The sequence below is a fragment of the Melospiza melodia genome, chromosome 19 (assembly GCF_035770615.1).
Source record: "Melospiza melodia melodia isolate bMelMel2 chromosome 19, bMelMel2.pri, whole genome shotgun sequence".
NCBI lineage: Eukaryota > Metazoa > Chordata > Aves > Passeriformes > Passerellidae > Melospiza > Melospiza melodia.
Window position 1 is genome coordinate 9,719,356 of NC_086212.1, and position 24,127 is coordinate 9,743,482.

Here is a 24,127-nt window from a genome sequence, read left to right on the forward strand (position 1 = left end):
AATCATATCCTGTTCAACCAGCCCACTCTTGCAGCAAAAGGGGTTTTTCCTGCAGTCTGTGTTATTTCTGAGGGAGGATGTAGCTCCAGTGCTGATGGAGGCTCCTGCTGCCAGCAGTGGTCAGGGAGAGCATGGCTCTTTCCCTCCCCTCTGGGCCTGAAGCCAGGCAGGAAGGGCTGGAGCCTGCAGCACCACCAGCACTGCCAAACAGCACATTTTCAGTGTAGTGGAATGAAGAATGAACCTTCAAGAAACCAAGCAGGAAACTTGATTTTTCCAAGGAAACCATTGAAAGAATCAGCATCTTCCCGTAGGCTGCTTTTGGCTGCATTAGATCACCATTTTCCTGGCCACAGAGAGGAGCCCAGGCAGGGCTCTGTCCATTCAATAAACATCAGTTTCTCTGTGTGTTTCCAGCCTGGCATGTGCAGTGAATGCTCCAAGAACAGCTCATGTCATGCTGATTTCATTCAGTGACGAGGAATAAAAACAGAAGCTCTGTAGTCAACATGAAATTAAGATTAATGGCTTTTCAGGTTGATTTCCTCTGTGTGAAACAAACCCCATATTGCGATTTGGCTATTTAATGTTTGCTCAATGTTAGTCATTAATAGCAACTTCTCCACATGCACAGGTCATTTGCTCACATATTTTGGAATTTCTCTGATCTCAGCCTTGCACTGCTCTTGCTTTGTTTAACCCCAGGGGAAATCATAGAATCACAGGATGGATTGTGCTGGAAGGGACCTTAAATGTCATCTATCCAACCTTCATGACATTAAAGTTTCTGTAGATAATCACCTGCCTCCAGGGACCCAGCACAAAGGGGCAGAAAATGAGCCCAGCCCCTGGTGCTGGTGTTTATCCTTGTCCCTGCATCCCAGAGGTGACTGGGGGGTGGCAATGGAAAGCCACCCAGGGCTCTCCCTGTGGTTTGCTTTGGCATCTGCACCGGGGTTTTATTTGCATGTGCTAGGCTGGAAAACTGCTTCATCATCTGGTGAGTGTCAGCAATGCCACCGAGCCCTTCTGCCTGGGGCCGTCCCCCAGGAATTGTGGAGGATGAGCTCAAGACCAGGCTGGATGGGGCTCTGAGAATCCTGGTTAGTGGAAGGTGTCCCTGCCCATGGCAGGGAGTTGGAACTGGATGATCTTTAAGGTCCCTTGCAACCCAAACCATTCTGTAATTCTCTGAGTCTGTGAGTCTGTGAGTTGTGATTCTGTACTTCTGTGATTCAGTGATTCTGTGATTGATTCTGTGATTCTGTGATTCCATGAGTCTGTGACTCTGTGAGTCTGTGAATCTATGATTCTGTGATTCTGTGAGTCTATGATTCCATGATTCCGTGATTCTGTGATTCTGTGACTCCATGATTTTGTGTTTCTGTGATTCAGTATTTGTGATTCAGTGATTCTGTGAATCTACGATTCCACGATTCTGTGATTCCGTGACTCTGTGATTCTGTGATTCCATGATTCTGTGAGTCTGTGAGTGTGTAGTTCTGTAATTCCACGATTCTGTGAGTCCGTGAGTCTGTAGTTCTGTGATTCCATGATTCTGTGAGTCTGTGATTCTGCAATTCTGTGAGCTGGGGGCTCTGACCTGCCCCATCCATCATGAAATGGTGTCCATCAGCCTCACACCCCAGCTCCTGGTTAGCGTGGAGGAAGGAGCTCAGCTGGGTGTGGCCACAGCATGAAGGATCCTGCTGAACCCATCACATAGATAAAGGAAATTTAATTACATCTGTAGGATTTCCATCAATGCTGAGCAGCAGCAGGCTGGGTCTCAGGGGAGATTTTTCATTGTGTTGAAATCTGACTTTGTTAATTACCAGTCTCCGATCTCATTTGAGGGTTAAGTTTATGAAACAGAATCCTTATTTCTCTGATTTCCTTATCCAGCTGGTTTATTGAGTCTTGTACAGAGGATGGTTTTGGACCTTAGAAACTCCCAAGGTTTCCTCCCAAAGAGGAAACTCCCACACTTCTGGCATGAGCTGTGCAGAAGCATTGGAGCGAGGGGAGGTGATGGAGATATGCAGAAGTCCTGGTGAAAGAGAAAGAAAACATCTCAGGAAAACTGAAAATGAGGACAAAGGTCTTGCTGCCAAATTATAGCTTATTTTACCCCCAAAGGGAACTCCCCTTTCCCACATGGGAAGCACCCACCCCAGGCAGCCAGGGAACATTGTGGTGGGGGCTTTAGCAGTGACACCAGCCTTTGGTGCACCCCAGGCTGTTGACTTCCTCCTGGGGAAAGCTTCCCATCATCTGTTTACCCAGGAAGCACCAAATTTGGCTGTAGGAAGTCAATAGAGCGCCTGGTTTTTATCTACACATCAAATTTACTTTCTTTTTTAAAGAGAAAATAGCCACTGAACAGCCCTTGAAGCTTGGGGCTAGTGTCTAATTCCACTTGAAGAGCTTTGTTAGATAATTGCAGTATTTTTCTGAGAGAAAATAGAACAATCAAGGCTTGTAATTAAAAGCCATTCAGGCAGCTTTGATCCTTCTCTCTGTGTCTTCACTTACCAAACACAAATGCCAACAAGGACTCATGGCAATATTTACAGTCCCTATTTTTGGCCTTTGCCTTTAAATTAACTCCTCTTCCTCGCTTCCAGTCAAAAGGAGGGGGAGGGAGGGAAATGGGGCTTTTCAACAGGTGTTTCTTTGGAAAGTTTATTTTGGAGGATCCCTGATATCATAGAATAATTAAGTTTAGAGAAGCTCAACGAGTCCAGCTATCACACACTAGCCACACCAGCACATTCACCACTAAACTAAATGAAATGTCACACACACAGGTTTTTTGAACACTTCCAGAGATGGTGACCCCACCACTGCCCCGGGAAGCCTTTTCCAGGGCTTGACCACCATTTTGGTGAAAAAAATATTGCTAATAATCTAATCAAACCTCTAAATATCTAAAAAATCTAAAAAAAAATTCTAAAAATTATTTCTAATATCTAATCAAACCTCCCCTGGCACAACTTGAGGCCATTTCCTCTCATCCTGTCACTCCATGATGACAAGCCTGGAGCTCCTCTGGAGGCCTCAGAGCTGCCATAGAACAAGTTTATCACCCCAAAACTGCCTCCAGGCACAGCCTCGGCTGCAGTGGTGGTGTGGATGAGACAAGACCCACACACTCTGCCCTGGGCATGGACAGGGAGCTGCCAAGGCCATGTCCCACAGAAGATCCTCAGGTGAGCTCCTGACTCACTGGGAGAGGAATACAGCCTGGGAAGTCCCAGCAGCAGGTGGGGATGTCAAACCTTGATGTGCTGAGACCCTCTGAAGGCACCAAACTGGGCTTGTTTCTCCCAAAATTGGCAGTACAGCCAGTGGGTCACCATTTCCTTGGGTTTATGGTGGGACCATCAGTGGCTCATCAGCACCCAGGGGCTCCCAGCAGTCCCAAGGAAACGAGGTGAGTGCTACAGGTGTCAGGCTGTACAGGGAAGGGACAAATTCTCTTTCTTGGCTTGATTTGAACACCATCTTCTGGATACCCTTCTGCTTCTCATCTTTCACAGTCCAACTTTTTGCTTATCCATGTTTAATTTTTATTTTCATATTTTTCTCACATCAAGATGCTTCTGAGAAGCCAGGCCTCCAACTCTCAGTGGGGTATTATTTCTTTTCTCACCCAAAAATCGTGACCAGCCTTAGGGAGGCAGTGTGAGACTGTGTAAGACCCAGGGGACTGGAGCTTCCCGGGAGAACAAGCTGCAGCACGGCTTGGATGAGGACAATTGATCCAAAGAGCCAATATTGCTGCAGCACGAAGATTTAAAAAGCAACAACTGCTTCCGATCCCCCACCCTAGCTGAGATGCCTGCATGGAAAGCCTGTGGTGGGTATATGAGCCCTAATTCCTAAAAATGGGAATATAAGCCCTAATTCCTAAAAATGGGAATATAAGCCCTAATTCCTGGTGGCTGCCTCGCACCTTTGCACCCATTAATGCAGCACGCACTGTTCCAGAAGGAAATCCACCCGGCTTTGAGGCTGAGCTGACTTTGTGTATGGCTGGGAAGGGGTTAGGAGGAGGAGGAAACCCTGGGTTCCTAATTCAGCCTCCCTGCAGACCCCAGACAGCATGCTTGCTTTAGGAGGGGATTTGTGCATCTATTTGTGCATCTATTAGTGAATCTCTAATGGGGTTTGTTTTCCTGCTTCCAGTGTTCAGGATGCAGCCGATGTGGGCTGTGTGACAAGCCAGCCCCAGCAGTGGGAGGAAACTCAAAGGAACGAGCTAGCGTGTGGCATTTCCCTGGGGAAATGTTGTGCCGGGAGAGGGCAAGCATCTCCCCGGAGGTGTTTTCTGCTCTCCCAGAAGGAGCCGAAGGACAGCCTGGCTTCTGCTGCTGTGCTCCGAGGGTCTGCCCAGGCACAGGAACCCCGAATGTGCTGTTTCCCGTCAGGAGCAGAGTGCCAGGCTGTGTGTGAGGCTGAAGATGCTGCGATGGGGGGGATGCAGCGATGCCGAGCTGAAAGCAGCGAGTGCCGCTTAGTGCCGCCGGGCTGAACCGCACCGGGGCTCCGCGGGAGCTGCAGCCTCCCCTGCGCTCGGGAGGGGACCTGGACAGCCCAAATCCTTCTCCCCCGGGAGCCTGGCACCCGCAGGAGCGGCCAAGGCTCGTGTCAGGTGTTTGCCATGGAGAAAATCGTGGATGCAGCAGGATGCTGCCATAGGGAGATGCTGAGATGGGGCTGCCCGTGCTCAGAAAGGGAAGGGGTAGGGCATGCAAGAAACGTCTGGAAATGCCCGTGGAGGGTTCAGAGAGAAGGGAACCAGACTCTCCTCAGTGATATCCAGTGATAGGAGACACGAACTGAAACATGGAATATTCAATTAAATCACAGGAAGGAAATTCACTGTGAAAGTGGTGAAGTACAGGAGCAGGTTGTCCACTGTAGCATCTCCATCCTCAGAGACATTCAAACCCGAGTGGACACAGTGCTGGGAAATTTAACCCTGCTTGAGCCATGCTGTGACTGTGACTATCATATAATTTTTTCCATTTAATGGAAAAAACTCCAGCTATATCATTGTCATGTCTGAAGTGGTTAACTCACACCGAAAAGCTCCTTTCCATGCAAAAAATTACAGTAGTTTTCTACTTAATAAAATATATTGCCTTTCCTAGAGCCCCAATGCCGATGAACAGCAATGCTTCAGCTGATTGGGCAGCTTGTGTGAGAGGTGACATAATTTGAGTCAGTTTTCTCACACAGAGAGGTTTTTCCACCCGGGAAACCCATTGCCAGCAGGTGGCAACCATGCTAAAGCAAAATTCCTGGGGAAGGTTTGCCTGGAAGAACGAGCTCTCCTTCATTGTTCTACCACAGCTAGCACCTCTAATATGGAGAAGGCAACAGAGCGATCTTGTATCCACACATCTGTTTTTAGTTTGCCATAAATGGAATTGCCATCCCGAGGTATTGAGGGTTGTCAGTTCGGGTGTTGGGGTGCTCAGGGCACTGAATTGCCCCGCGCAGTCTCACCTGGGGTCTCCACCCACACCCACCCACTGCTCTGAGAACCCCTTTAAGCTGAGAACTGCAGTCTCCTTTCCTTTTGCATTCCCTGTCCTGCATTTTCCTGGGGGAATCTGGACAGGTAAGAGCCAAGCTTGGTGCCTGGGGTCGGGGGAAAGCTTGAAAGAAAAATTTTAGTTACGACAGCCTTCCTAAAAGCAGTAACATACAAACTTCACAGGGCTAAAGGGTGTGAGAATGAGTTTTTCAAGCTTTCAATATGGAGTTTCTGATTCCCAGGCTCTTCCAGTCAAGTCCTTTTGTTCCAATACTTTTGTTCAAGTATTTTGACTGTTTATCTGTGAAAGAAGAAACTTCATATCTGCAGTGCTCACTAGAGTTTTTCTTATGGCTTACAAACCACCTTAATTTTGTTACAAACCTGCTCTGTTTATTTTATAATAGGCAAAATGTAATATATATAGCAAAGATATGGCACAAGTAGCATAAATTTTCTCTTGCGAAAGAAGGACCAGTCTCTTTATTCCCCCATGAGGTTTATTTCATTACTCACTCTTAAATAAATATGTATTTGACACTTAACAGGAACAACTAGTTCAAAATGATTTCTAACACAAGTTCTCACAGTTGTTATAGTATTTGTATGGTGTGCTGTTTGGCACTATTTTTGAGACTCAAGTCTTCCTTTTGGTCTAAATTTAACGAGTCAGAAAAGACGAAATTTGTGGTGGGGTGGAAGATGGACAATCCTTCAAAATCAAAAGAAAGCCGTAACACACAGGAACATACATGAACATTGAAAATAGTTTCTTTTCTCTTCCAAATACTCATCCTCTGTCTTACAGATGTTTCATTGAAAGTGCTCATTAGCTCTGCTCCATTAAACAATCTTCCCTAATAACTCAGTGATAAAGAACTGAGCTTTGCACTCCTCTGGAAATTGGTCTCCAGCCTGTCCGTGCTGTACAGCAGATGGCAATAAAGGACCACTCTGTGGCAGAAGTACACCCCTGAAAAGGAAATGTTCTGTCCTTAATAATTCAGAGGGCGAAATTAAAATCAGGGTCTAAAAATGCAAGTTGGTGGGAGCAAAGAGGGGAAATACAAGAGTCGCAAGTGGGCAGGACAAACCCTGTTGCTGACGAGGGTTACAAACAGACCGCACATTACATGTAAACCAAAGAAAGGACGTTGTGCATTCATTGGCCACTCCTCCAGTCTGCAAAGTTTCTCCTGAAAAACCCTGGAAGGGCAGGGACCTGCCAGCCCCAATCCCCTGTTCAAGAAGTTCTGCATTCCAGCAGCTTCCGGAAACTTTTCCGAAAACTGTCATCCAGGAAAGCGTACAAGAAAGGATTCAAGCATGAATTGGCATAGCTTAGGCTGGTGATGAAGTAGGATATCCCAATGACCATGGAGGTCTGGGGTAAGTCAGTGGTCAAAGCCACGATGGTGGCCAGGTGGAAGGGGGTCCAACAGAAGAGGAACACAGCCAGGACTATGAAGACCATGATGGTGACTTTCTTCTTGGCTTTGTCCAGGGCTCTGGCATTGGAGTTCAGGTGCATGTTCCTCAGCTTGTAGAGCATCATGGTGTACAGGATGCAGATGGTGGATACTGGAATGGCAAAGCCAAGGATGAGGGTGTAGATCCTGCTAGCTTTGAACCAAAACCTCTCAGGCTTGGGGAAATTGAGACCACAGCTCTTGATCTCCAGGTCGTCAGTGTAGACATTGGCAAAGATGATGAAAGGGAGGACTATGATGGTGACCAGGATCCAGATGCACAGGCTGACAATCCTGGCTGCTCGGTACGTGCGGTGGGGCATCCTCTTGGACCTGACAGTAGCCAGTACCACCAGGTACCTGTCTATGCTCATCACTGTCAGGAAATAAATGCTGGAGAAGATATTGTAGTGGTCTATGGACAAGATGACCTTGCAGAGGATTTCTCCGAAGGGCCAGTAGCGGAGGAGGTGCTCTGCAATATTGATGGGCAAGACAAGGGTGAACAAGTCATCAGCGATAGCGAGGTTCAGGATGAACATGTTGGTCACAGTCTTCATCTTGGGGGCCTTGAGGATCACATAGATGACAGCAGTGTTGCCCGTGAGCCCCACAGCACAGATCACAGAGTAGATCACAGGCAGGACAACATAGAAATCAGCTGCCTGCTCTTGGAGGGTGAAGTTGAACCTCATGCTGTTTTCCAGGTAGCAGCTGTTGCCTGCGTTGCTGCAGGAGCTGTTCAGATCATCCCAAAAGGAGATGTTTCCCATGCCTATTGATCACAGACCACCCTCAGATACCACTGAAAGCCTCACTAGCCCAGAAGTGAGAGGCTTTTTGTTTGGTTGGGATATTTTCCCCCTCCTGTGAGAAGCAGCTGTTACCTCATTTAGATGCAGCTTATTTTCAAAGGTGAGTTGTGAGGCTTCTTGGACCGCCTAACTTACCTCTCCCCCCTGTTGGAGAAGTTAGATTTTGAAGCGATGATGGGAGAAAAAAATGTTTGGAAGACATAAGTCTCCATGAACCAAGAAAACAAGAGAATAATGACTTTCTAAATAAATCAAGGAACTCTTCTTTCTGAGAGCGTTCCCGGTGAGCTTTGGCTTTTCTTGGCTGGGGGAGTTGAGCGGCTCCTGTTCAGCTGTCTGCAGTGAGAGTTCTTTTGGGGCTGACAGGAACAAGGAGGCAGAAGGGGGAATTTCGTGCCTGGCTGGCTGTTCACAGCCGTTGGAGGACCGGAGGGATGGCTGCAGTTTCTCTGGCACAGCTCTTGCTCTCTGTGCTGGAGCAGAAGCGTTCCAGTGGTTAATTAGCGCCTGCCTTTGTGTCGGAGTTCAGGCTCTTCATGGGCTGGGATTTCACAAACAATGAAGAAGTTTCTGACACTGCTACTCCCCACTCCCAGGGTACCCTAGCAAAAGAAGGAGGGGAAAAAATAGTTCAGGGAGTATTTCTGAAATTAACGGTTAAAGGGGATTACCCTGCAACCAAAGTACACCTTTAAGCAAGGGTGGGTTATGAACTCACTCTGAAAACCATCCCCAGTACAAACAACTGGCAGCACCCCAAATTTGGCACAGACGGACAGACAAACCTGTACATCTCAGAAGTTCAGGATTAATCGGGGAAGAGAGAGAAAAGTACCCTGAAAGCAAATCCACTTTAGAGACACAGCAGGAATCATCCCACCTGTAGCAGTCACCACATCCATCACTATTGCCTGACCCATACTTCCAAGAATTCCTCCACAGGGAATAAACAAAAACCCGACCCCTACCCCCCCACCGTGAAGATCAAAGGTTTGGCAATCGGTCCCGGGCTCTGCAGAGAGAAGTGCCTCACTTCTTCTGCCTTTTGTTGTCGCACGGCAATAAAGTGAGCGGGACTGCCGGCGCTGGGGATGGGGAGTGAAGCGTCCCTTACCTGGGAAGCGGCTCCTCTGCCTCCTCCAGCACCTGCTGCTCGCACTGGTGAGCCTCTTCCCTCCGATCCGAGCTGGAGGAGGGTCTCTGGGCTGCTGACGTACCGGGATTTGCAATCAGATCAACACGATGCTTCTGTGTGTGCGTGTTGTGTGTCTGGCCAATTAGCACTTGCTCGGATCGGGGAAGGGGGGAAACAAGGGTTTTCTCTCTGCAGGGTTATTGAAATAGTAAATACGGTGGACGTTTCCTTCAGGAATGAGGGAGATGTGGAGGGACACAGGCAGCACCCAGGACTAGCTGAGTGAGGGATGAAAGGATGGGAAGCAGGGGGTTAAACTGCTTCAATAGGGAACAGTGGCTCGTTTTAACAAAGGGAGCAGGAAGAGGGTGAGCTACATTACAACGTGCAAAATAAACAAATAAACAGATGTACCTTGCCAGATCTGTGCTGTTTTCGGCTGCTCTGGGGGAGTTTGGCTGAGTTTCTCCAGCTGGGTCTCTGATCCGGCTTTGGAGATCCAGTGAAATCCTTCAGATGCGCATCAGGAGGTGCAGGAGTCCCGTGAAGCTTGTCGGAAATGCACCCCAGGTTACAGAGCAACAATGTAAGATCACTTTACCAGCATGTTCCTAAAGAAAAAAAAAAGAAAAAGGAAATCAAGAGTCTTTTGATTCTCCTTTAGTCTTTTAAGTATTGCCTGAGCTTTGTTTCGAGACAAAGCAAGGGAAAACACAGGAATCCATCACTGCCATGCCTGGCTGAGTGCATTTAACCAGGAGGGCCAGCTCATAGATCTGAGCCAGTAGCCAAGAAGTGTGTTTGACTTTGCTCCTCTTCTTTGGATGTTTTTATATTCTTCTGGCAAGATTATTGTGCACCAGTAGCTGGGTGGGAGTAAAACATTTCATTGACTTCTTAAAGACATGGCTATAACCAACTTCAGCAGATGGGATTTTTTTTTTTTTTTTTATGTACAACTCTTCAAGATATTTCCTTGACCAAAATCTAACCAGACATTGGGCTTAAGGAAAATTAAACAGGAATTATATTGTCCAATTATATTGCATAGGAATTATATGGATGATACTTCTTCAGATGAAACACCCCTGGAGCTTTCTTCTTGCCTGTTTTGGGAAAGCTGGTGTGGTTTATAAGGAGTTGTAAATGAAGCAAGGCTTTGGTAGGTTTGCAGAGGGAATGCAGTTTCCAGGAATTGCCATTGTCTTTTTTCGGAGAAAAGCATACAGAAGGCAGAAAAATTCAGGAGAATGTGATGTTACATTTGCTGATCTGTAACTATTCCCTGGGACAAAAGGGTTTTAAAGTATTTTTCATCCACAATCCTTTGAGGCTTTCTGTTTTTTAGCATAAATTATATCTCTGGTCTCTGGGATAGTTTAAAAGCTGTTCTTTCTCTTCCCAAACTATATTATCTTGGAATTGGCATCATGCTGCCATGGCCACAGGTTTTGTGTGCCTGAGTGCTGTGTGGTTGAGGGGCTGGGAGCTGAGGGGGCTGCAGGAGCTGTGGTGCTGATGATGCTCCCTTGTGCTTTACCCTCTGTCTTGTGCCTTACTCCTCATTATCCGTAGTGAACATGCTCTCCGTGCCTTGGTTAGAATGTGCTTGATTAAAATAACCTGTCAGAGATGAGATGGAGACTAATTAAAGCTCATTGCCTGGTGTGGGTAGAGGGGCTTTTGCTTATATGCCCCAAACAAATGACTGGCACCTGCTTTTGGAGCTCCTTGCCTGGTTCTCCAATAAAACTTGTTTGCTTTGGGGAGGACAATTGCCAACAGATCTAAATTCATGTAGGAATTTGCTTTGCAGTAGGAACTGTTCTATCAACAGAGAAAATACTTCTTCTGTGCATCTCTGGGCTCGACCAGGGCCAGAGGCTGTGCACAGGGGAAACAGATCTATTTATATTGGAGTGATGAGGAGTGCTTGGAGAGAATGTTTTACTCTTCTTGTCTTTTCTGGCTGAGCATCCCTTGATTATAAATATTACAGCAGCATAAAGCCCTGGAAATCAAGCACTGGTTTGAAGATGCTGCTACAAAAGGCACGAGCTGCTTGGACCTACTTTTGCGCCGACAGCTCCATCATCAGCACAGGGCAGCATGGACAAAGATTTTATTCCTGGCAAATCCGTGCCATGGAGATGGACTTTGCCTCTTGAAGCCCATGTTCACAGTGCGCAGCTTGGGTCAGCTGTGCAAACAAAGAAAAGGCAGCGTTTTAGGGAGGGGAAATCCCTGCCAATGCTAAATCAGTGCTGCTTTATTGCCTCCCTAAAGCTGATGTACTGCTGGCTCCAGACAAAGGCCATCCACCATTTTGCAGTTATGGAGAACCTGTTTTGTTGGGCTCCTGCTGCTGTCAAGGAGTCAAGTTCATCCCAAGGACACAGATATACAATCAATAACCTGTTTACCAAAACAAAATGTTCTCGGCTGGCTGTCTTGCAGTCACTGGTTATTAAGGTGATTTATTTGTATGAAGTGTTCAGGCTTTTAAAAGCATTGCAGGTTAATAATAGAATCAGGGAGTAGTTTGGGTTGGAAGGGACCTTTAAAGGTCATCTAGTCCAACCCCCCTGCAATGAGCAAGGACATCATCAACCAGATCACATTGCTCAGAACTCAACCATCCCACCTGACCTTGAATGCTCCCAGGGATGGGGCATCTACCACCTCTCTGGGTAACCTGTGGTAGTGCCTCACCATCCTCATTGTAAAGAAACTTCTTTCTTATATCTAATTTAAATCCACCCTACTTCTGTTTAAAGCCATTCCCCCTTGTCCTGCCACAACAGGACCTCCTGTCCTGAGAAATGTCCAGAACTGATTACATCAAATAGGCTGAAATTGCTTCTGGCAAGGTAAGTGTGCCTGGTCAGGCTATTTGTAGGATAACACTCACACACAAAGCTGGGATGTCCTTCTGCTTCCCCGCAAAACCTTATTGAGCCAGGCTGGCTTAGGCAGGTGATGGTGCTCACCTTGTCGGACACCTAAGGGAACCAGGCAAGATCTACAGGGCAAATGTCCCCATTGGTAAAGTGGTGAATTGTGGCAAAGAAAGTGCTTTTGAACAGTGATAAGTTTCCTGGATCCAGGGGCTGGTGACACATCCTGCCCGCCTGAAAGCTGCAGTGAAGGCAAAGGGGTTCCGGAAGTGATTTAAGGAAAATGGGAGTCCATAAATGGCCTGTTTTTGTCAGGGAAAGCACATATCAATAACTGCCCCGTCTGGCTCTGCAGGGGAGCAATCCACACAAACCGTGCAGCAATTTCCTCAGACCAGCTGTGATGGGGAATAAAAGCTGCAGCCCTGGGAGCTGGTGGGTGGCTGGCTGGAGCTGTTTGCTCCCTGCCAGCCAGGAAAGAGGTTGGGAGGCTCCTGCAATGGGTTACCCCCATTCCCAGCACTTCTTAGAGACCCTGGCTCTTTTACCACACCTTCCCCAGCCCCACCAATTGTGGAGGGCAAGTGGCATTGCAAGAGGCTGCCTGGCTGCCAGCAGGAGCTGTGCTGGCAGAGGTGTTAATGAAGGGAGCTCGGGTAGAGTACTGGTGACAGTGGGAGCAAGGACACGGTGCCAGTCTTGCTGCAATTAATACATAACTGTGAGAATCTGAGTGCAGAGGGAATGTTGCTTTGAACACCCTCATTTCCTCTCCCACTCCCCCCTGGTCTGGATTCGAGCAGCCTTGCTCCAGAGTGAAATTAAAATCTGCTTCCATTCCAGGATGCTTTTACTCTCCAGCATTTATTCCTGCTTTTCTCCAGGGCTGGAAGTGAAGGTGTACTTTGGTTGGTTTGCTGCCCTGAACCAGCTCAGTCTGCTGAAAGCAGAGCCCTTTGGAAGATGGAGGTTTCTGGAAATGGACTCTCCCCTTTTCCAGCGCTGCTCATCACCTTTGTGGGGTGTGAGGGGCTCAGGGCAGTGGCTGGGGCTTCCCTTGTGTCAGTGCTGCCACGAGGAGTGGGCAAAAACTGTCCCATGGCTCTGACTGTGCCGGAGGTGCTGCTGCCTCATCCTCCTGAACTCTGGAAGCAAGAGAAGCTAATCTACTGCATCAATCTATGGGCTGATTAGTCCTCTGGACTTGGAGCTTTTGTGCTTCCCTATCTCAGAGTTCTTCCATCCGCCCACGTGAGTGACAGCTTTTGTGTAATTTGCCTATGGGACCTGTGAGGAAAAAGCCTTGGATGCTGCAGTACTCTGGGGTACAGCTGATTGCTTCCTTTTGGAGTTCTCTTGGCCATGGATTTATTAACAGGGCTCTGTTTCCTGCTGGTTGCCTTTATCAGATGTGCACAGAGTGTGTGCAAGGGGGTTCCTCAGCACAGCTGAAGATTAAGACATAAGGAGGAATCCTAGTTTGAAAGGATGAGAACAAAACCAAAATAAAAGGATATTTTTTGCCCAAAGTTAGCGTGAGTCAGCAGGTAGGAATCAGCTCTTCCCTGGATCCCTGTTCTTCCTGTGCTGCTGGCAGATGAGGGTGTCCTGCAGGGCTGTGATCCATCAGCATTCCTGGCAGGAATATGCATTATTTAGTTGCCATTAAGCTGGTTGTAACACAGCTGCTAAGAGCCCTTGGTATCTGCCACGTCCAAGTGAGAGGAGTTGTCACTTTGACTTTTTTAATGCCATCTGAACTTTCACTTGTGAAAAGTCACCCTTTCTGTCATTGCTTGACCTGCTTGGAAAAGCTGTGGGTCTTTACAAACATCAGCACTGCAACAGGGCTATAATGCATCCTTGGAAAAACAGCCAGGAGCCCTTCAGGGATCTCACCGGGGAGCAGGCTCTGTGCAATATATTCCAATATCTCTAAGCAACAGCTTAATGTGTTGCCTTGTCTGCTTAAGTAGCAGAGCTCCTCTGGCCTAAAAGCCTCATCACCAGAGGGTTATGGAGTGCAAATTGCTGCTGAATGAATTTGCTGCTCTGTTCACTCTGGTTTCCCCTCCCTTTTGTGTGTGTTATGACAGTGAAATGACTCATCTTCACCTTAATATCATGTTTTGGAGAAATGGTCTAATATTTTGTACAATGCTCAATGTAAAAAACCCCAAACCAACAAAACAGATGAAATCTGTTTCCTGGAACAATGTTTTCCAGTGCAATTACACAGAGCCAGCTCCTTTCTCCACACTCTTTTGGGCAACAGACATTGTGGAGTACAAAGTTAATATCATCAACTATTGTAAGGAAAAGAGGGAAAAGCAGAAGGAAAAGAAGCAAAAGCAGGTTTGAGCTTAGTGAAACTTGATTCTGGCTTTGGGCTGCAATAATTTATTACAGCTCTGTTTTACAATTAATGCCAGCCTGACCTACTTAAATAGAACATCATAATTCTTGTGGCCATGTATGTGGTCATGAAAATTCAGTGCTAAGAGCGTGAGCCATGTTGGTTATGTCAGTGGAGAAAAATGTAAGTTGGGTAACTCAGGTGAATTGAGCAGGAAATGGTGTGCTATAAAACTCATAAAAATAATTTAAAATGCAAAAGATAAAAGGAAAAGGGAAGGGATTACTGCAAGATGGGGTTTATGGCTGGTGCTCTCTGCTTATCTGCACCCCATGGTCATGGCCATAGTGGGCATGTTAGGGACTGCATTTAGTGTGGGTCCCAGAAATAGCCAAAGAGCAGTGACAGTCAGGAACACCTAGCTCTCCTCTCTTTAAAAGCTAATTTCAGCCCCAAATTTAATTCCCTGGGGATTTAAGCTGTGAGGTCTTTGTGTGCTGGGTAAATAAAGCCCCCATCAGAAATCATATTAATGCAAATTATAGATGACCACACCAAAAAGAAGTTTTGGATGCTTGTGGAGGAGAAGCAGAAAAAGCAAAGAAATAAAGATACTTCTGGGTTTTCCACAGGGAATAATTTCTGAAGTGCAGAACTCCCCAGGCCATGCAGGGCCTCCTGCCAAGGGGAATGATTTCAGACAAGTGCTGACTGTGTGGGAGAGGGTGTTTTGTGTTGGAGGGCTGAGTTATCACTGAAGTTTTTCACTTCTAATACTTGGTAATATCAGTGTCATTTTGTCAGTAAGGAGCACACTCAGTGTCTGAGACATCTCCATCTCCACCTGCTTCACAACTCCACTTGAAGGCAGATGAAAATTATTTCCTTGTAAATGACGTGTTTTCAACAAATTCTGCAAACCCTTACTGAGGCTCCTTGCCATGAAGTTGATTTTCTATTTATTTTTTCCTATTTTTTTTTTTTTTTAATAAGAAGAATTGCTTTCTTGCAGATGTTAGGTAAATTTTTCCCTTCCTGGGATGTCAGGAGGTGCACATCCTGTACAGAAACACTCCCCAACTGCATCAATAACCTTTTTGTACTGCTCAGTGAGTCCTAGAAAACTGCAGAGCAGTTTTGTGTCTCTGCAGGTTACTTGGCAATCAATTCTCCATCTCTGATAAATCCTAATTTACAGGGAGGATGTGACGAACTCCCTCCTCTGCAATCAGGAGTTGGCAGTGCCCATTCTTCTGCAAATTTATGGGTTCAGCAGAATAATATCATAGGAACAGAGGTGTTATGCAGCATTCCTGCTTGGTTTGCTCCTCATTTCATGGGGCAGACAGCAGCATTCTACAGCCCTAAAAAAGGCAGGGAATTTTCTGGACTGGGAAGAAAAGCATCCTTGAGAGAGGCAGAATATGATGCTGTTACCCATGGCTGGTGTTCCCCCTCTGTTATCAAATTTCCCTCCCTTGCTGCCCTGGGGCACCTGAGAATGGGTGGTGTAGTGATGTTGTCCATATTGAAATCAGTCAAAGAGTTTGTGGACTTCTTTCCAGCATGAAAACAAACCCTGTTCTGCTGGTTGTATGAGGGAAAAATTACTTCAGGCAGAGAGAGGCAAGAAAAAGGTGAGAGACCAGTGAATTTTTTTCCATGTGGCTGCAGGGAGGGAGAACAATTGTGGTGTGGAGATGTATTGTTAATGTAAAAGCCACAAAAGCAACCCAAACAGGGAGTGAGCATCGCTGGAACTGCACCTCTGTCAGTAAGGGATGGATCCCTCCTGCTCTTTCTCCTGCCTGGGGCACCTGTGTGGGGCTGGTTGTCCCTGTCATTTACCTTTCGATTGCACAACCATTTCTTAGAAAACGGTTGGCTCCTCAGACTCTCCTGGGCATTCAAGTGAGTCCAGGAGATGTGGGGGTGAGCTGATAAGTGGGTTTGGATGATCTTGGCTGTTAGGTGTTGCTATGTTTCCTGATGCTGGTCTCCAAAGCAATCCCTGGCACGCTGCTTTTGTGGAAGGCAGAACAGCTCAAGAGAAAAATGCACTTGAAATTACCTGTTCTGGGGAAATGCAATGAATTTTCTGCTAGGAACTGCATGTAAGCAAAGATGGAGCCTGAATTAGGGATCTGCCCTTGTGGGGGTCCCTTACACTGACACAAAGCTCTCTGTGCCTCTCAAGAGGGTTGCCACCATACAGAAACATGTCACTTCGGGGCAGGGAGGGGGATTTGACATCACAAAACATCGAGGGAAAAACATTGAGGCAAATTCTCCTTTTCTGGTCAGGAAAACCAGAGTGTGTGCCTGCTGTGTTCCATGAGTAGGAAATCAATTGCTGAGGGATTTCTGCTGGGAGATTTGTGCTTTATGAAATTCCTGCCAGGGGCAGAGGGCTGGGGAGATGGAAACGATAGCGCTGTCTTCCTCCCCTCTGCTGCTTTAATTGTTTGTAGCGATTTAATAAGCAGCACTATTCTTCCCTGCAGCAAACACAGACAGGTGGCATTTTATTACCTTTATTAGGGCCCCTGTTTGGAATTTCTTTGCTGTATTTCCTTCTTTGCAGGCTTGGCCCAAAACTTGGAAAGATCAGTGTGAGAACTGGACTTTGCGCTGTCAACATTCTGAGTGTTGAGCCAGCACCAAATCCATGCAATTATATGGGAAGGAAATAATAAGGACAAATGACATGATTTAAACAAGGAAATGCTCTTGGCTTTGGCATTTTATGTGCACAAATGCACACCAGAAGAGGAAGAGCAAAGCAGGTACAAGCTCCCAGTACTTGCAGAAGAATGAATGGAAATAACTTCCTGTTTAGGCTGGAGACTAGGAGAAAATTTGTACCCATCAGAGAGATGTTGAAGTGGAGCAGCTGCCTAGTGACAACAGATAGGTGGAGAAGTGAACCCCCAAATTAAAGGCTTTTAATGTGGAGTTTTTTGGATGTTGGGGTCTTTACAAGCAGATCATGTGAGTCCCATGGGCAATGCAGGTGGATTCCCAGGGGAGCATCCCTGTCCCGTACCAGGGATCGGCTGTCCTGGTCCCACAGAGTGATTTGGGTTGTACCCGATGGCCCAGCAGACCTTGGGGAAATGCCTCAATGTTGGTTGGATTTGAACGGCATTTGGGTCAAATCGAGTTTCTCCTCTGAGGGATGGAGTCTTGACCTCTCACAGGTTTTGCTTGAACATTTCTTTAATCTGTCCCCCACCCCAAAACCCCCAGCAGATCCCCTGCTCCTGCCACTCTGTGTCTCCCACAGCTGAGATCCTCAGAGCTTTTCCCTTACACTAAAAGAACTGGAAATTGGCTGGGTTTTGTTACCTCTTGGCAACAAAATTGTCTCCTATTGTGCAGCTCAGGGGGAAAGAAACCTCTTCCTCCCTTCAGTCTGCTGCCACAAAGTGTTTTGTTCCTCTTTGTGAAGACCCAGGAAGAAACACTTCTTTTTAAGATGAGGGAGCCCAATTCAATTCCCTTATCATTTTGAGAAAAATAACCCAGTTATTTATGTTGGTAGTCACTCCAAAATTTTGAAGAGATCTTTTCAGAAAATATTTCTCTTGATGACTGATTATGAGTGGGTATGGGAAGAAACTCTTTGCATTGAACCACTCAAAGCAGTAATTTCTTCCCAAAGAGTAGATGTAATTACATTTTTTGGGGGAAAAAAAAAAGTAGTAGTGGACCAAAGGAGCTTCAAGCTGATCTCTATTTGCTGCCAATGACTGAATTAAATGCACAGGGTTCCTATCAGCTCTGCCAGACAAAACGTTGTATTTGGGTTATTGGGGGTTTTGTCAGAAATCTTTGTAGCATGAATAGTTCATGGACTTATCTCTGCTGGCTTCAGCCATTCCTGCTGTCCATCATATCTTGCTATTATAAGGCAGCTCTTTTCATTATGTTGTCTTTTAATTCAGATATCTGAGCCTTTTTCTACTTCTAGTCCCACTTTTCAGTAGGACAAACATTTTCTTATCTGTGAGTGTATTCAGTGGTGGCCACACAAGTGAAGGCAAGGAGCTGGCAGGTGATAATTTATGAAACTTTCTATAATGGGAAAAAACTCAGCATTCAATTTCCATCTCCTAAGAAATCTCTATTTCTTTTCTTGTCTCTTGTGCTCTTTGTGGCTGGTCTGAGTTTAGTGCTTGGAAATGCAATTATATGGATTCAAATTCTTTTGAGAGAGAATAATCTTGTATACAAAGCCAAATAAATTTAACTTTTCAATATTGGAGCAGTTTGACATCCAGGTTGGGGACCTGGCAGTGGTTAGTGCCTGGCCAGCCTCAGAACACAGAGTTTGATTTAGGTGAAATTTCATTCATTGGAGACAAAGTAAAATTGCCTCTTATTTGCTCAGCACTAAGAATCCATCTGAAGCTGATTGCCAAGACTTGCTGCTGAATGATGGGATTAACTCCTGCAATGGCACTATGAAATGAGAGACGGGGAGAGGAATATTAAAAAAAGGCATTTCCAACCATGTGCAGGCCCTCATGTCCTGCTGTTGGCTTGGTGCTGTCAAAGGGGCTGATTTTGATGGTTTTAGAGGCACTAACCTGGGCAGTGAAATGCACCTCAGGCAGCAATTGCTTCTCTGGTGTCTGCAAGTGCCTTTATCTCCCTTCATGCTCCTCTGAACTGAAGTCCTGCACAGACCGAGTGAATCTGAGGCTTTGGGAAGGCCCAGTGGTGACAGATTTTGGTGAGACTTGAGTCAGGAGATGGAAGCAGCAGCTGAAGATGCTGTAATCTTCATCCTTGGGCTCTCCTGCAGGCTGATGCGGTGTGAAGGAGGCAGGGATTCCACAAAGCAGCTTCTGTAGCTCCTGGGGGAAAAAAAACCGAGTGGAAAGTTCTTTAATTTGTTAGAGTTTCAGGCTGTGCTGTACCTCAGGGCCAGGCTCTGCCCCTCTCTGCTCCAGCTGGTGCTTCCCTCTGTGGTTTTTATTTGCAAACCACCTCTCTGACCAGCTTCCACTTTGCTTTAAAAATTCAGCACCATGTTTGTGGCTGAACGGGTTTCAGAGCTGGGGAGAAGGGTTTGAGATGCAATTTGCATCACAGAGTTGTTACAGCAGGGAAATTGTGCCATCCCTCCTGTGCCTGGAGCTGCTAATCTTGTTCTGAACATTGAAAAACTCTTCAGCTTCTCTCATTATACCTAAATTTGATTACTGCTTTGATTTCACACCTCTTTCACGCAGGCTTTTCCTCTCTCCTTGGCTGGAATTCTCTGAAAAGATAAATTTTATCAAGCCTTGGGACAGTTCCCGTCATCTATCTCTGCTCCTAATGCTGCTTTTAATTATCTTGGGAACCTGAGCAAGAGGGAAACTGGGAGGAGTTTAGTGAGAAGAAAAGGAAGGCACAGAGGCCAAAGTGTAAATGCAGATTCTGGGTCACCAGAGTCTGCAGTGTTGAGGGGGTCTGGGCCGTGCAAACTGATGTTTTTCTCTGTGAATGGCTGATTCCTTCTGTATCTCCTCCTGAAATTCCTGTGCACCAGGGCTGGTGCTGGAACTGCAGCCACACAAACTCCCCATGGAGCTGTGTGGGACACAGTGGGAATCATTTATTTGCTGCTTTTGATGAAAAGTTGTGACATGAACCTCAGTGTCAGGGAGGTGACACGTTAATGCTGCTGCTGTCAGACAGTGCCCACACATTGTGTCTGGAGACAGCTCAGGAGAAGATGAAGAAAAACCAGGATTAAATCCCATGTGCCACTGAACTCTATCAGAGATAAACTGCTTGGAGCGAAGTCTGAGAAGTGACTGGGGGGAGCTGGATGAAAGGGACAGCTCAGAGAAGTGTGTGGTACGTCAGTGATGTCCTAACACTCATCTTTGCACAGAGATGAAAAAGTATCAGTTTGCATGGCCTGAATGTCTGGGTGTGGAAACTGTGTGTTGCACAAGCTGTGTTGAGCTCATCTGGCTCTGAAATATCATCTCTGCACCTTAGCCAGGAACAGCAGCAGAGTTCTGAACAGATTAATAAAAATCAGTCATAACCCAGAAGCAAACCTTGGCAATACACATCTGTGGCAGGTGAGGAGACCAAAAGCTTTCATTATTGTTCAATAAAAAAATCCTCTCTCTTGGCATTGAAATGCTTTAGTTTCAGCTCTGCCCCAGACTTGCAATGTCAAGTGTTTCTCTGGCTGTTGGGGGTAGGTTCTCCCCCATAGTTCTCTGCAGGTTGGTGCTAATTAAAGATGTTCTGTCAGGTTCAGATGTTTTGGTGCCTGACCAGGGAGTGCAGAACAGGGATTACAAGTGCTGACATTTACTGTACTAGAAAGTCCAAGGGATAAATTTGTGCCAATTAACACCTTTAACTAGGAGGATCAATTCCTGTTGTGCTTGTACCAGAGTCTGGGCACAGATGGGGTTTCCAAGGGAAATCTTGGTCCATGTAGGGCTGGGGCTCCCTCCAGGCTGGTCCAGCCCCTCAGGGTGCTCAGGAACAGGGGTTCCCCACAGCCCAGGGCACCCTCCTTAGCCCTGGGCTCCCAAGGGCAGAGCCATGGCTGAGGCTCTGCAGGAGCAGGCGGGCTCAGCCCTGCTCCAACGTGGGATCCCATGGGACAGGGCACGCTGGGATTTGCCCCTGCAGCTACCAGGTGTGTCCAGAGAAACTGCAGGGAGGGGGTGACCTCTGTCAGTGGGACCCCTCTGTGGGGGCCTAAATATATGTATTGTTATGGAGAGAGTCCCTGTTAAGATCTATGTATTGTAAGATCTGTGTGGGTCCGAGTTGCTCCAAACGAGCTACAGCTGCAAAGTCCTTAGTTGGGCAGCAGCTGTAGCTCGTGAAGGTAACTGGAATAAATAGGGGCACCAGTTGTTGTAATCTTCACTGCAGTGTTGTTCTTGCCTCTCTGCTGGGGCTCCTCTCCATTCTCTGCAGCACAGTCCTTCCTGTCTTCTCAGGGGCTCCTCCTGGGCTCTTGACCCACCCCTTTTATCCCAGCTATCTTTACGAGCCACAGCTGCTGCCCAACTAAGGACTTTGCAGCTGTGACTCATTTAGAAGAGCTAGGACCCTCCAAATATAATATAGATATTCACAAGGACTCCAACTATACTTCAGTTGTTGTATACTTGTTGTTGTTATAACAATACATATATTCAGGGCCCCACACCCCTCTGTGCACAGGTGCCCCCACTCCTGTGCCAGCTCCCCCGGGGACCTCCAGCCCTGAGAACCTGGAGCAAGTGGAAACCACAACTTTGTAAATGCTGCCTGTGCCCAATGCAAATGGTAAGAGAACGGGGGTGTGAAAAAAAAAATTGTTTATTACAGAATTGTTTATCAACAACAATACAGAATGATTTTAGAATGTAAGAACATTTGCAACAACAACAACAATCCATAGAACGTATATACATAAGAACCTATCTAGCTAAACTATATTAAATCTATTTGTAGAAGACAAAAAATTCTTAAAGTCTTAAGTCCTAAATCCTATTCTAAATACAAAAAACTGTAGAACAATGTAGAACTGCAGAACTATGTACAAAAGGGTGCCATCGCTGTCTGGAATGTTCATCGGGGTAGAAGAAAAGCAGGTGTCATGGTCACTGCACCAGGCACAGAGGGCTCTTCCATGTGTCCCCAGGTTGGCACATGTGGGCAAAGCAGGACTCTGCTACCAGAGCTGGGCTTGGCTGGGTCTGGAACGGAGCTTGAGTGGCCCAAAGAGAGGACAGGGCAGGCAGTGTGTGTCCACCAGACTCCAGTTTGCGAGGTACCATGTCCCTGAGCAGGGACCAGCCTAGCTCCAGTCTGGCAGCAGGGGACCCACTCTGCCTGTGGGGATCACATGCCTGTCCTGCTGCTGGCATTGTTCTTCACCCCAAAATCGTGTCCTCTTCCTCGTCTTTTACATCAACGTCCATATCCTCAACGTGTTCTTCCACTTCCACTTCCATGTCCTCCTCTTCTTCATAAACATCCACCTCCATCTCTTCATCCACATCCATATCCACCTCCATCTCTTCAGTCTCTTCCTCCATTTCCACATCCTCTACTGTAGGACTCGGCACATCCACCTCCATCTCTTCCACTGTGTCCATGACAGCCTGCAGAGGTGGCAAAACCTCAGAGTGGGGTCCCTGTCCCACACCATCCCCACAGAGCTGCAGCCCACTTGGGCAGCTGGAGGTGTCCACCTCCATGGAAAGGCACCATACCTCCCTCAGCTGACACATTAGACAAAGGATAAACATCAGCATCCTGAAGCCAGGGGTGACAAAATGCAGGCACCAGGGAGCTCTCAGGAGTGATGGCAGTAGCAGAGGGCAGGTGGCAAGAAGGGCAGCAAGAACAGTCACGAGGGTGAGCAGGCGCAGACCGCACGGTAGGCTGACACAAGGGCCAGTGGTTGAGTTGTGCTCTTTGCTGGGGGGTGGCAGTTCCAGTTGGAACGTGGGATGTGACATCACACAGATCCCAAGATTCCAGGGTCAACAGAAGTGGTCACTGGGGATCCCTGAATGGTTGGGCTTGAAACGGACCCAGAAGATCATCTGGTTCCAAGCTGAGCAATCTTCCCCCAGACCTTGGGGGAGCCCTGTTCCCAAGGATGGGGCATGCACAGCCTCTGTGCCCAACCTGGGCAGTGCCTCACCACCCTCAGTGTAAAACAGCAGCTTCCTTAGATCCACCTTCAATCAGCCTCCTGCAGCTGAAAGCCATCCCCCTTGCCCTGTCACCACAGGCCCTGTTGAACACTCTGTCCCCTTCTTTCCTGTGGGACCCTCCCAGTCCTGCACAGCCACAGTGGGGCCTCCCAGTGTCTCCTCTTTTCAGGCTGAGCATCCCCAGCCCCACTTGGCTAGCAGTTAGTCAGATCAGGGGATGTCAAAGCTGAAGGATAGCAAATAGCATCAGGAACTGAGAGATGGAAGCTTTAGACCCAGATTTGCCTCTAAATATACAAAATTAATAACAGTGGAGGGGAAGATGGTGGGACACTTGTTCTGTTCTAACTGGTCAATTTTATTTTTTTCTTCTTTGTTGTCATGCTGATGGTTTTTCTGTTTGAAATGCAGCTTGGCACAATGTCCACTGTCTTCTCCATTTGTGAAACACCAAGCAGAGTCTGGGCAGGTTGATGATGCAGAGCAAAACCTGCAAATATACTGGTGATCCTGAGCCTGGGTGTGCAGCTAAACCCAGCCAAAAGTAATTTCTGGAAAGTCAAGCCTGGTTTACATTTTCTTGAGTTTGGCTATGGCAACTTTACCAGTCATTTATAAAAAAGCAAATAAAAAGTTCAAACCAAAACAGACAAAAACCCAAATAAACAAACCCACGCAAACCAATCAAACAGATAAAAAACCCCAAATAAAACCAAAGGGAATAAGGAGTTAGTGTTAGTTGTGAGGATATCACAGCAGGCAAATGGCTGCTTCCCACAGAATCACCATAAAAAGCCACATAAAACAGCTGCTCCAAAATATACCCAACAGGAGAAAAATAAAAAGTGATACATGGCAACTTTGGGGGCAGCTCCACATTAAGGTGAAGGATGAGCAGTGGTTCAGATCAGCATTCCCCACCCTCCAGGCTGCTGTTTGCTCCTGATGAAAGACCCTTGCAGGACTGTGGCCCCTCTCAGTGCAGTGTAAATCATCACCACAGCTCTCAGCTGAGCCACTGGCATTTCCAGAGTGACATCCAGGCTCCATCCTGAGCATCTGTGGAAGGTCTTGAGCATCTTCATGCCTGGAACCACAAAACAGCTCAGGCTCTCCCTGGACTGGGTTTTCAGGGGAGGTTTCCATATCCCAGTGAGATCTGTTCATCCCTCAACACATCTGACTTTATGTACAATGATGCATCTGGGTTCCTTCCTTGTTCC

The 24,127-nt window shown here is 46.9% G+C and overlaps 1 protein-coding gene across 1 annotated transcript; it reads right to left on the bottom strand.

Annotated features, from left to right (window-relative positions):
* Positions 1-6,033: 6,033 nt before the first annotated feature.
* NPBWR2 (neuropeptides B and W receptor 2) lies at positions 6,034-9,023 on the bottom strand. The gene is made up of 2 exons (XM_063172007.1): positions 8,947-9,023; positions 6,034-8,434 (listed from the first exon to the last, which is right to left on the bottom strand). Exon 2 carries the CDS (start codon positions 7,788-7,790, stop codon positions 6,792-6,794), a length of 999 nt encoding a protein of 332 aa, XP_063028077.1. The 5' UTR covers positions 7,791-8,434; positions 8,947-9,023; the 3' UTR covers positions 6,034-6,791.
* Between the last annotated feature and the right edge of the window lie 15,104 nt (positions 9,024-24,127).

Bases quoted from the DNA above. Each gene is read 5' to 3' on its own strand.
- NPBWR2 (XM_063172007.1), bottom strand. From the start codon at position 7,790: ATGGGAAACATCTCCTTTTGGGATGATCTGAACAGCTCCTGCAGCAAC.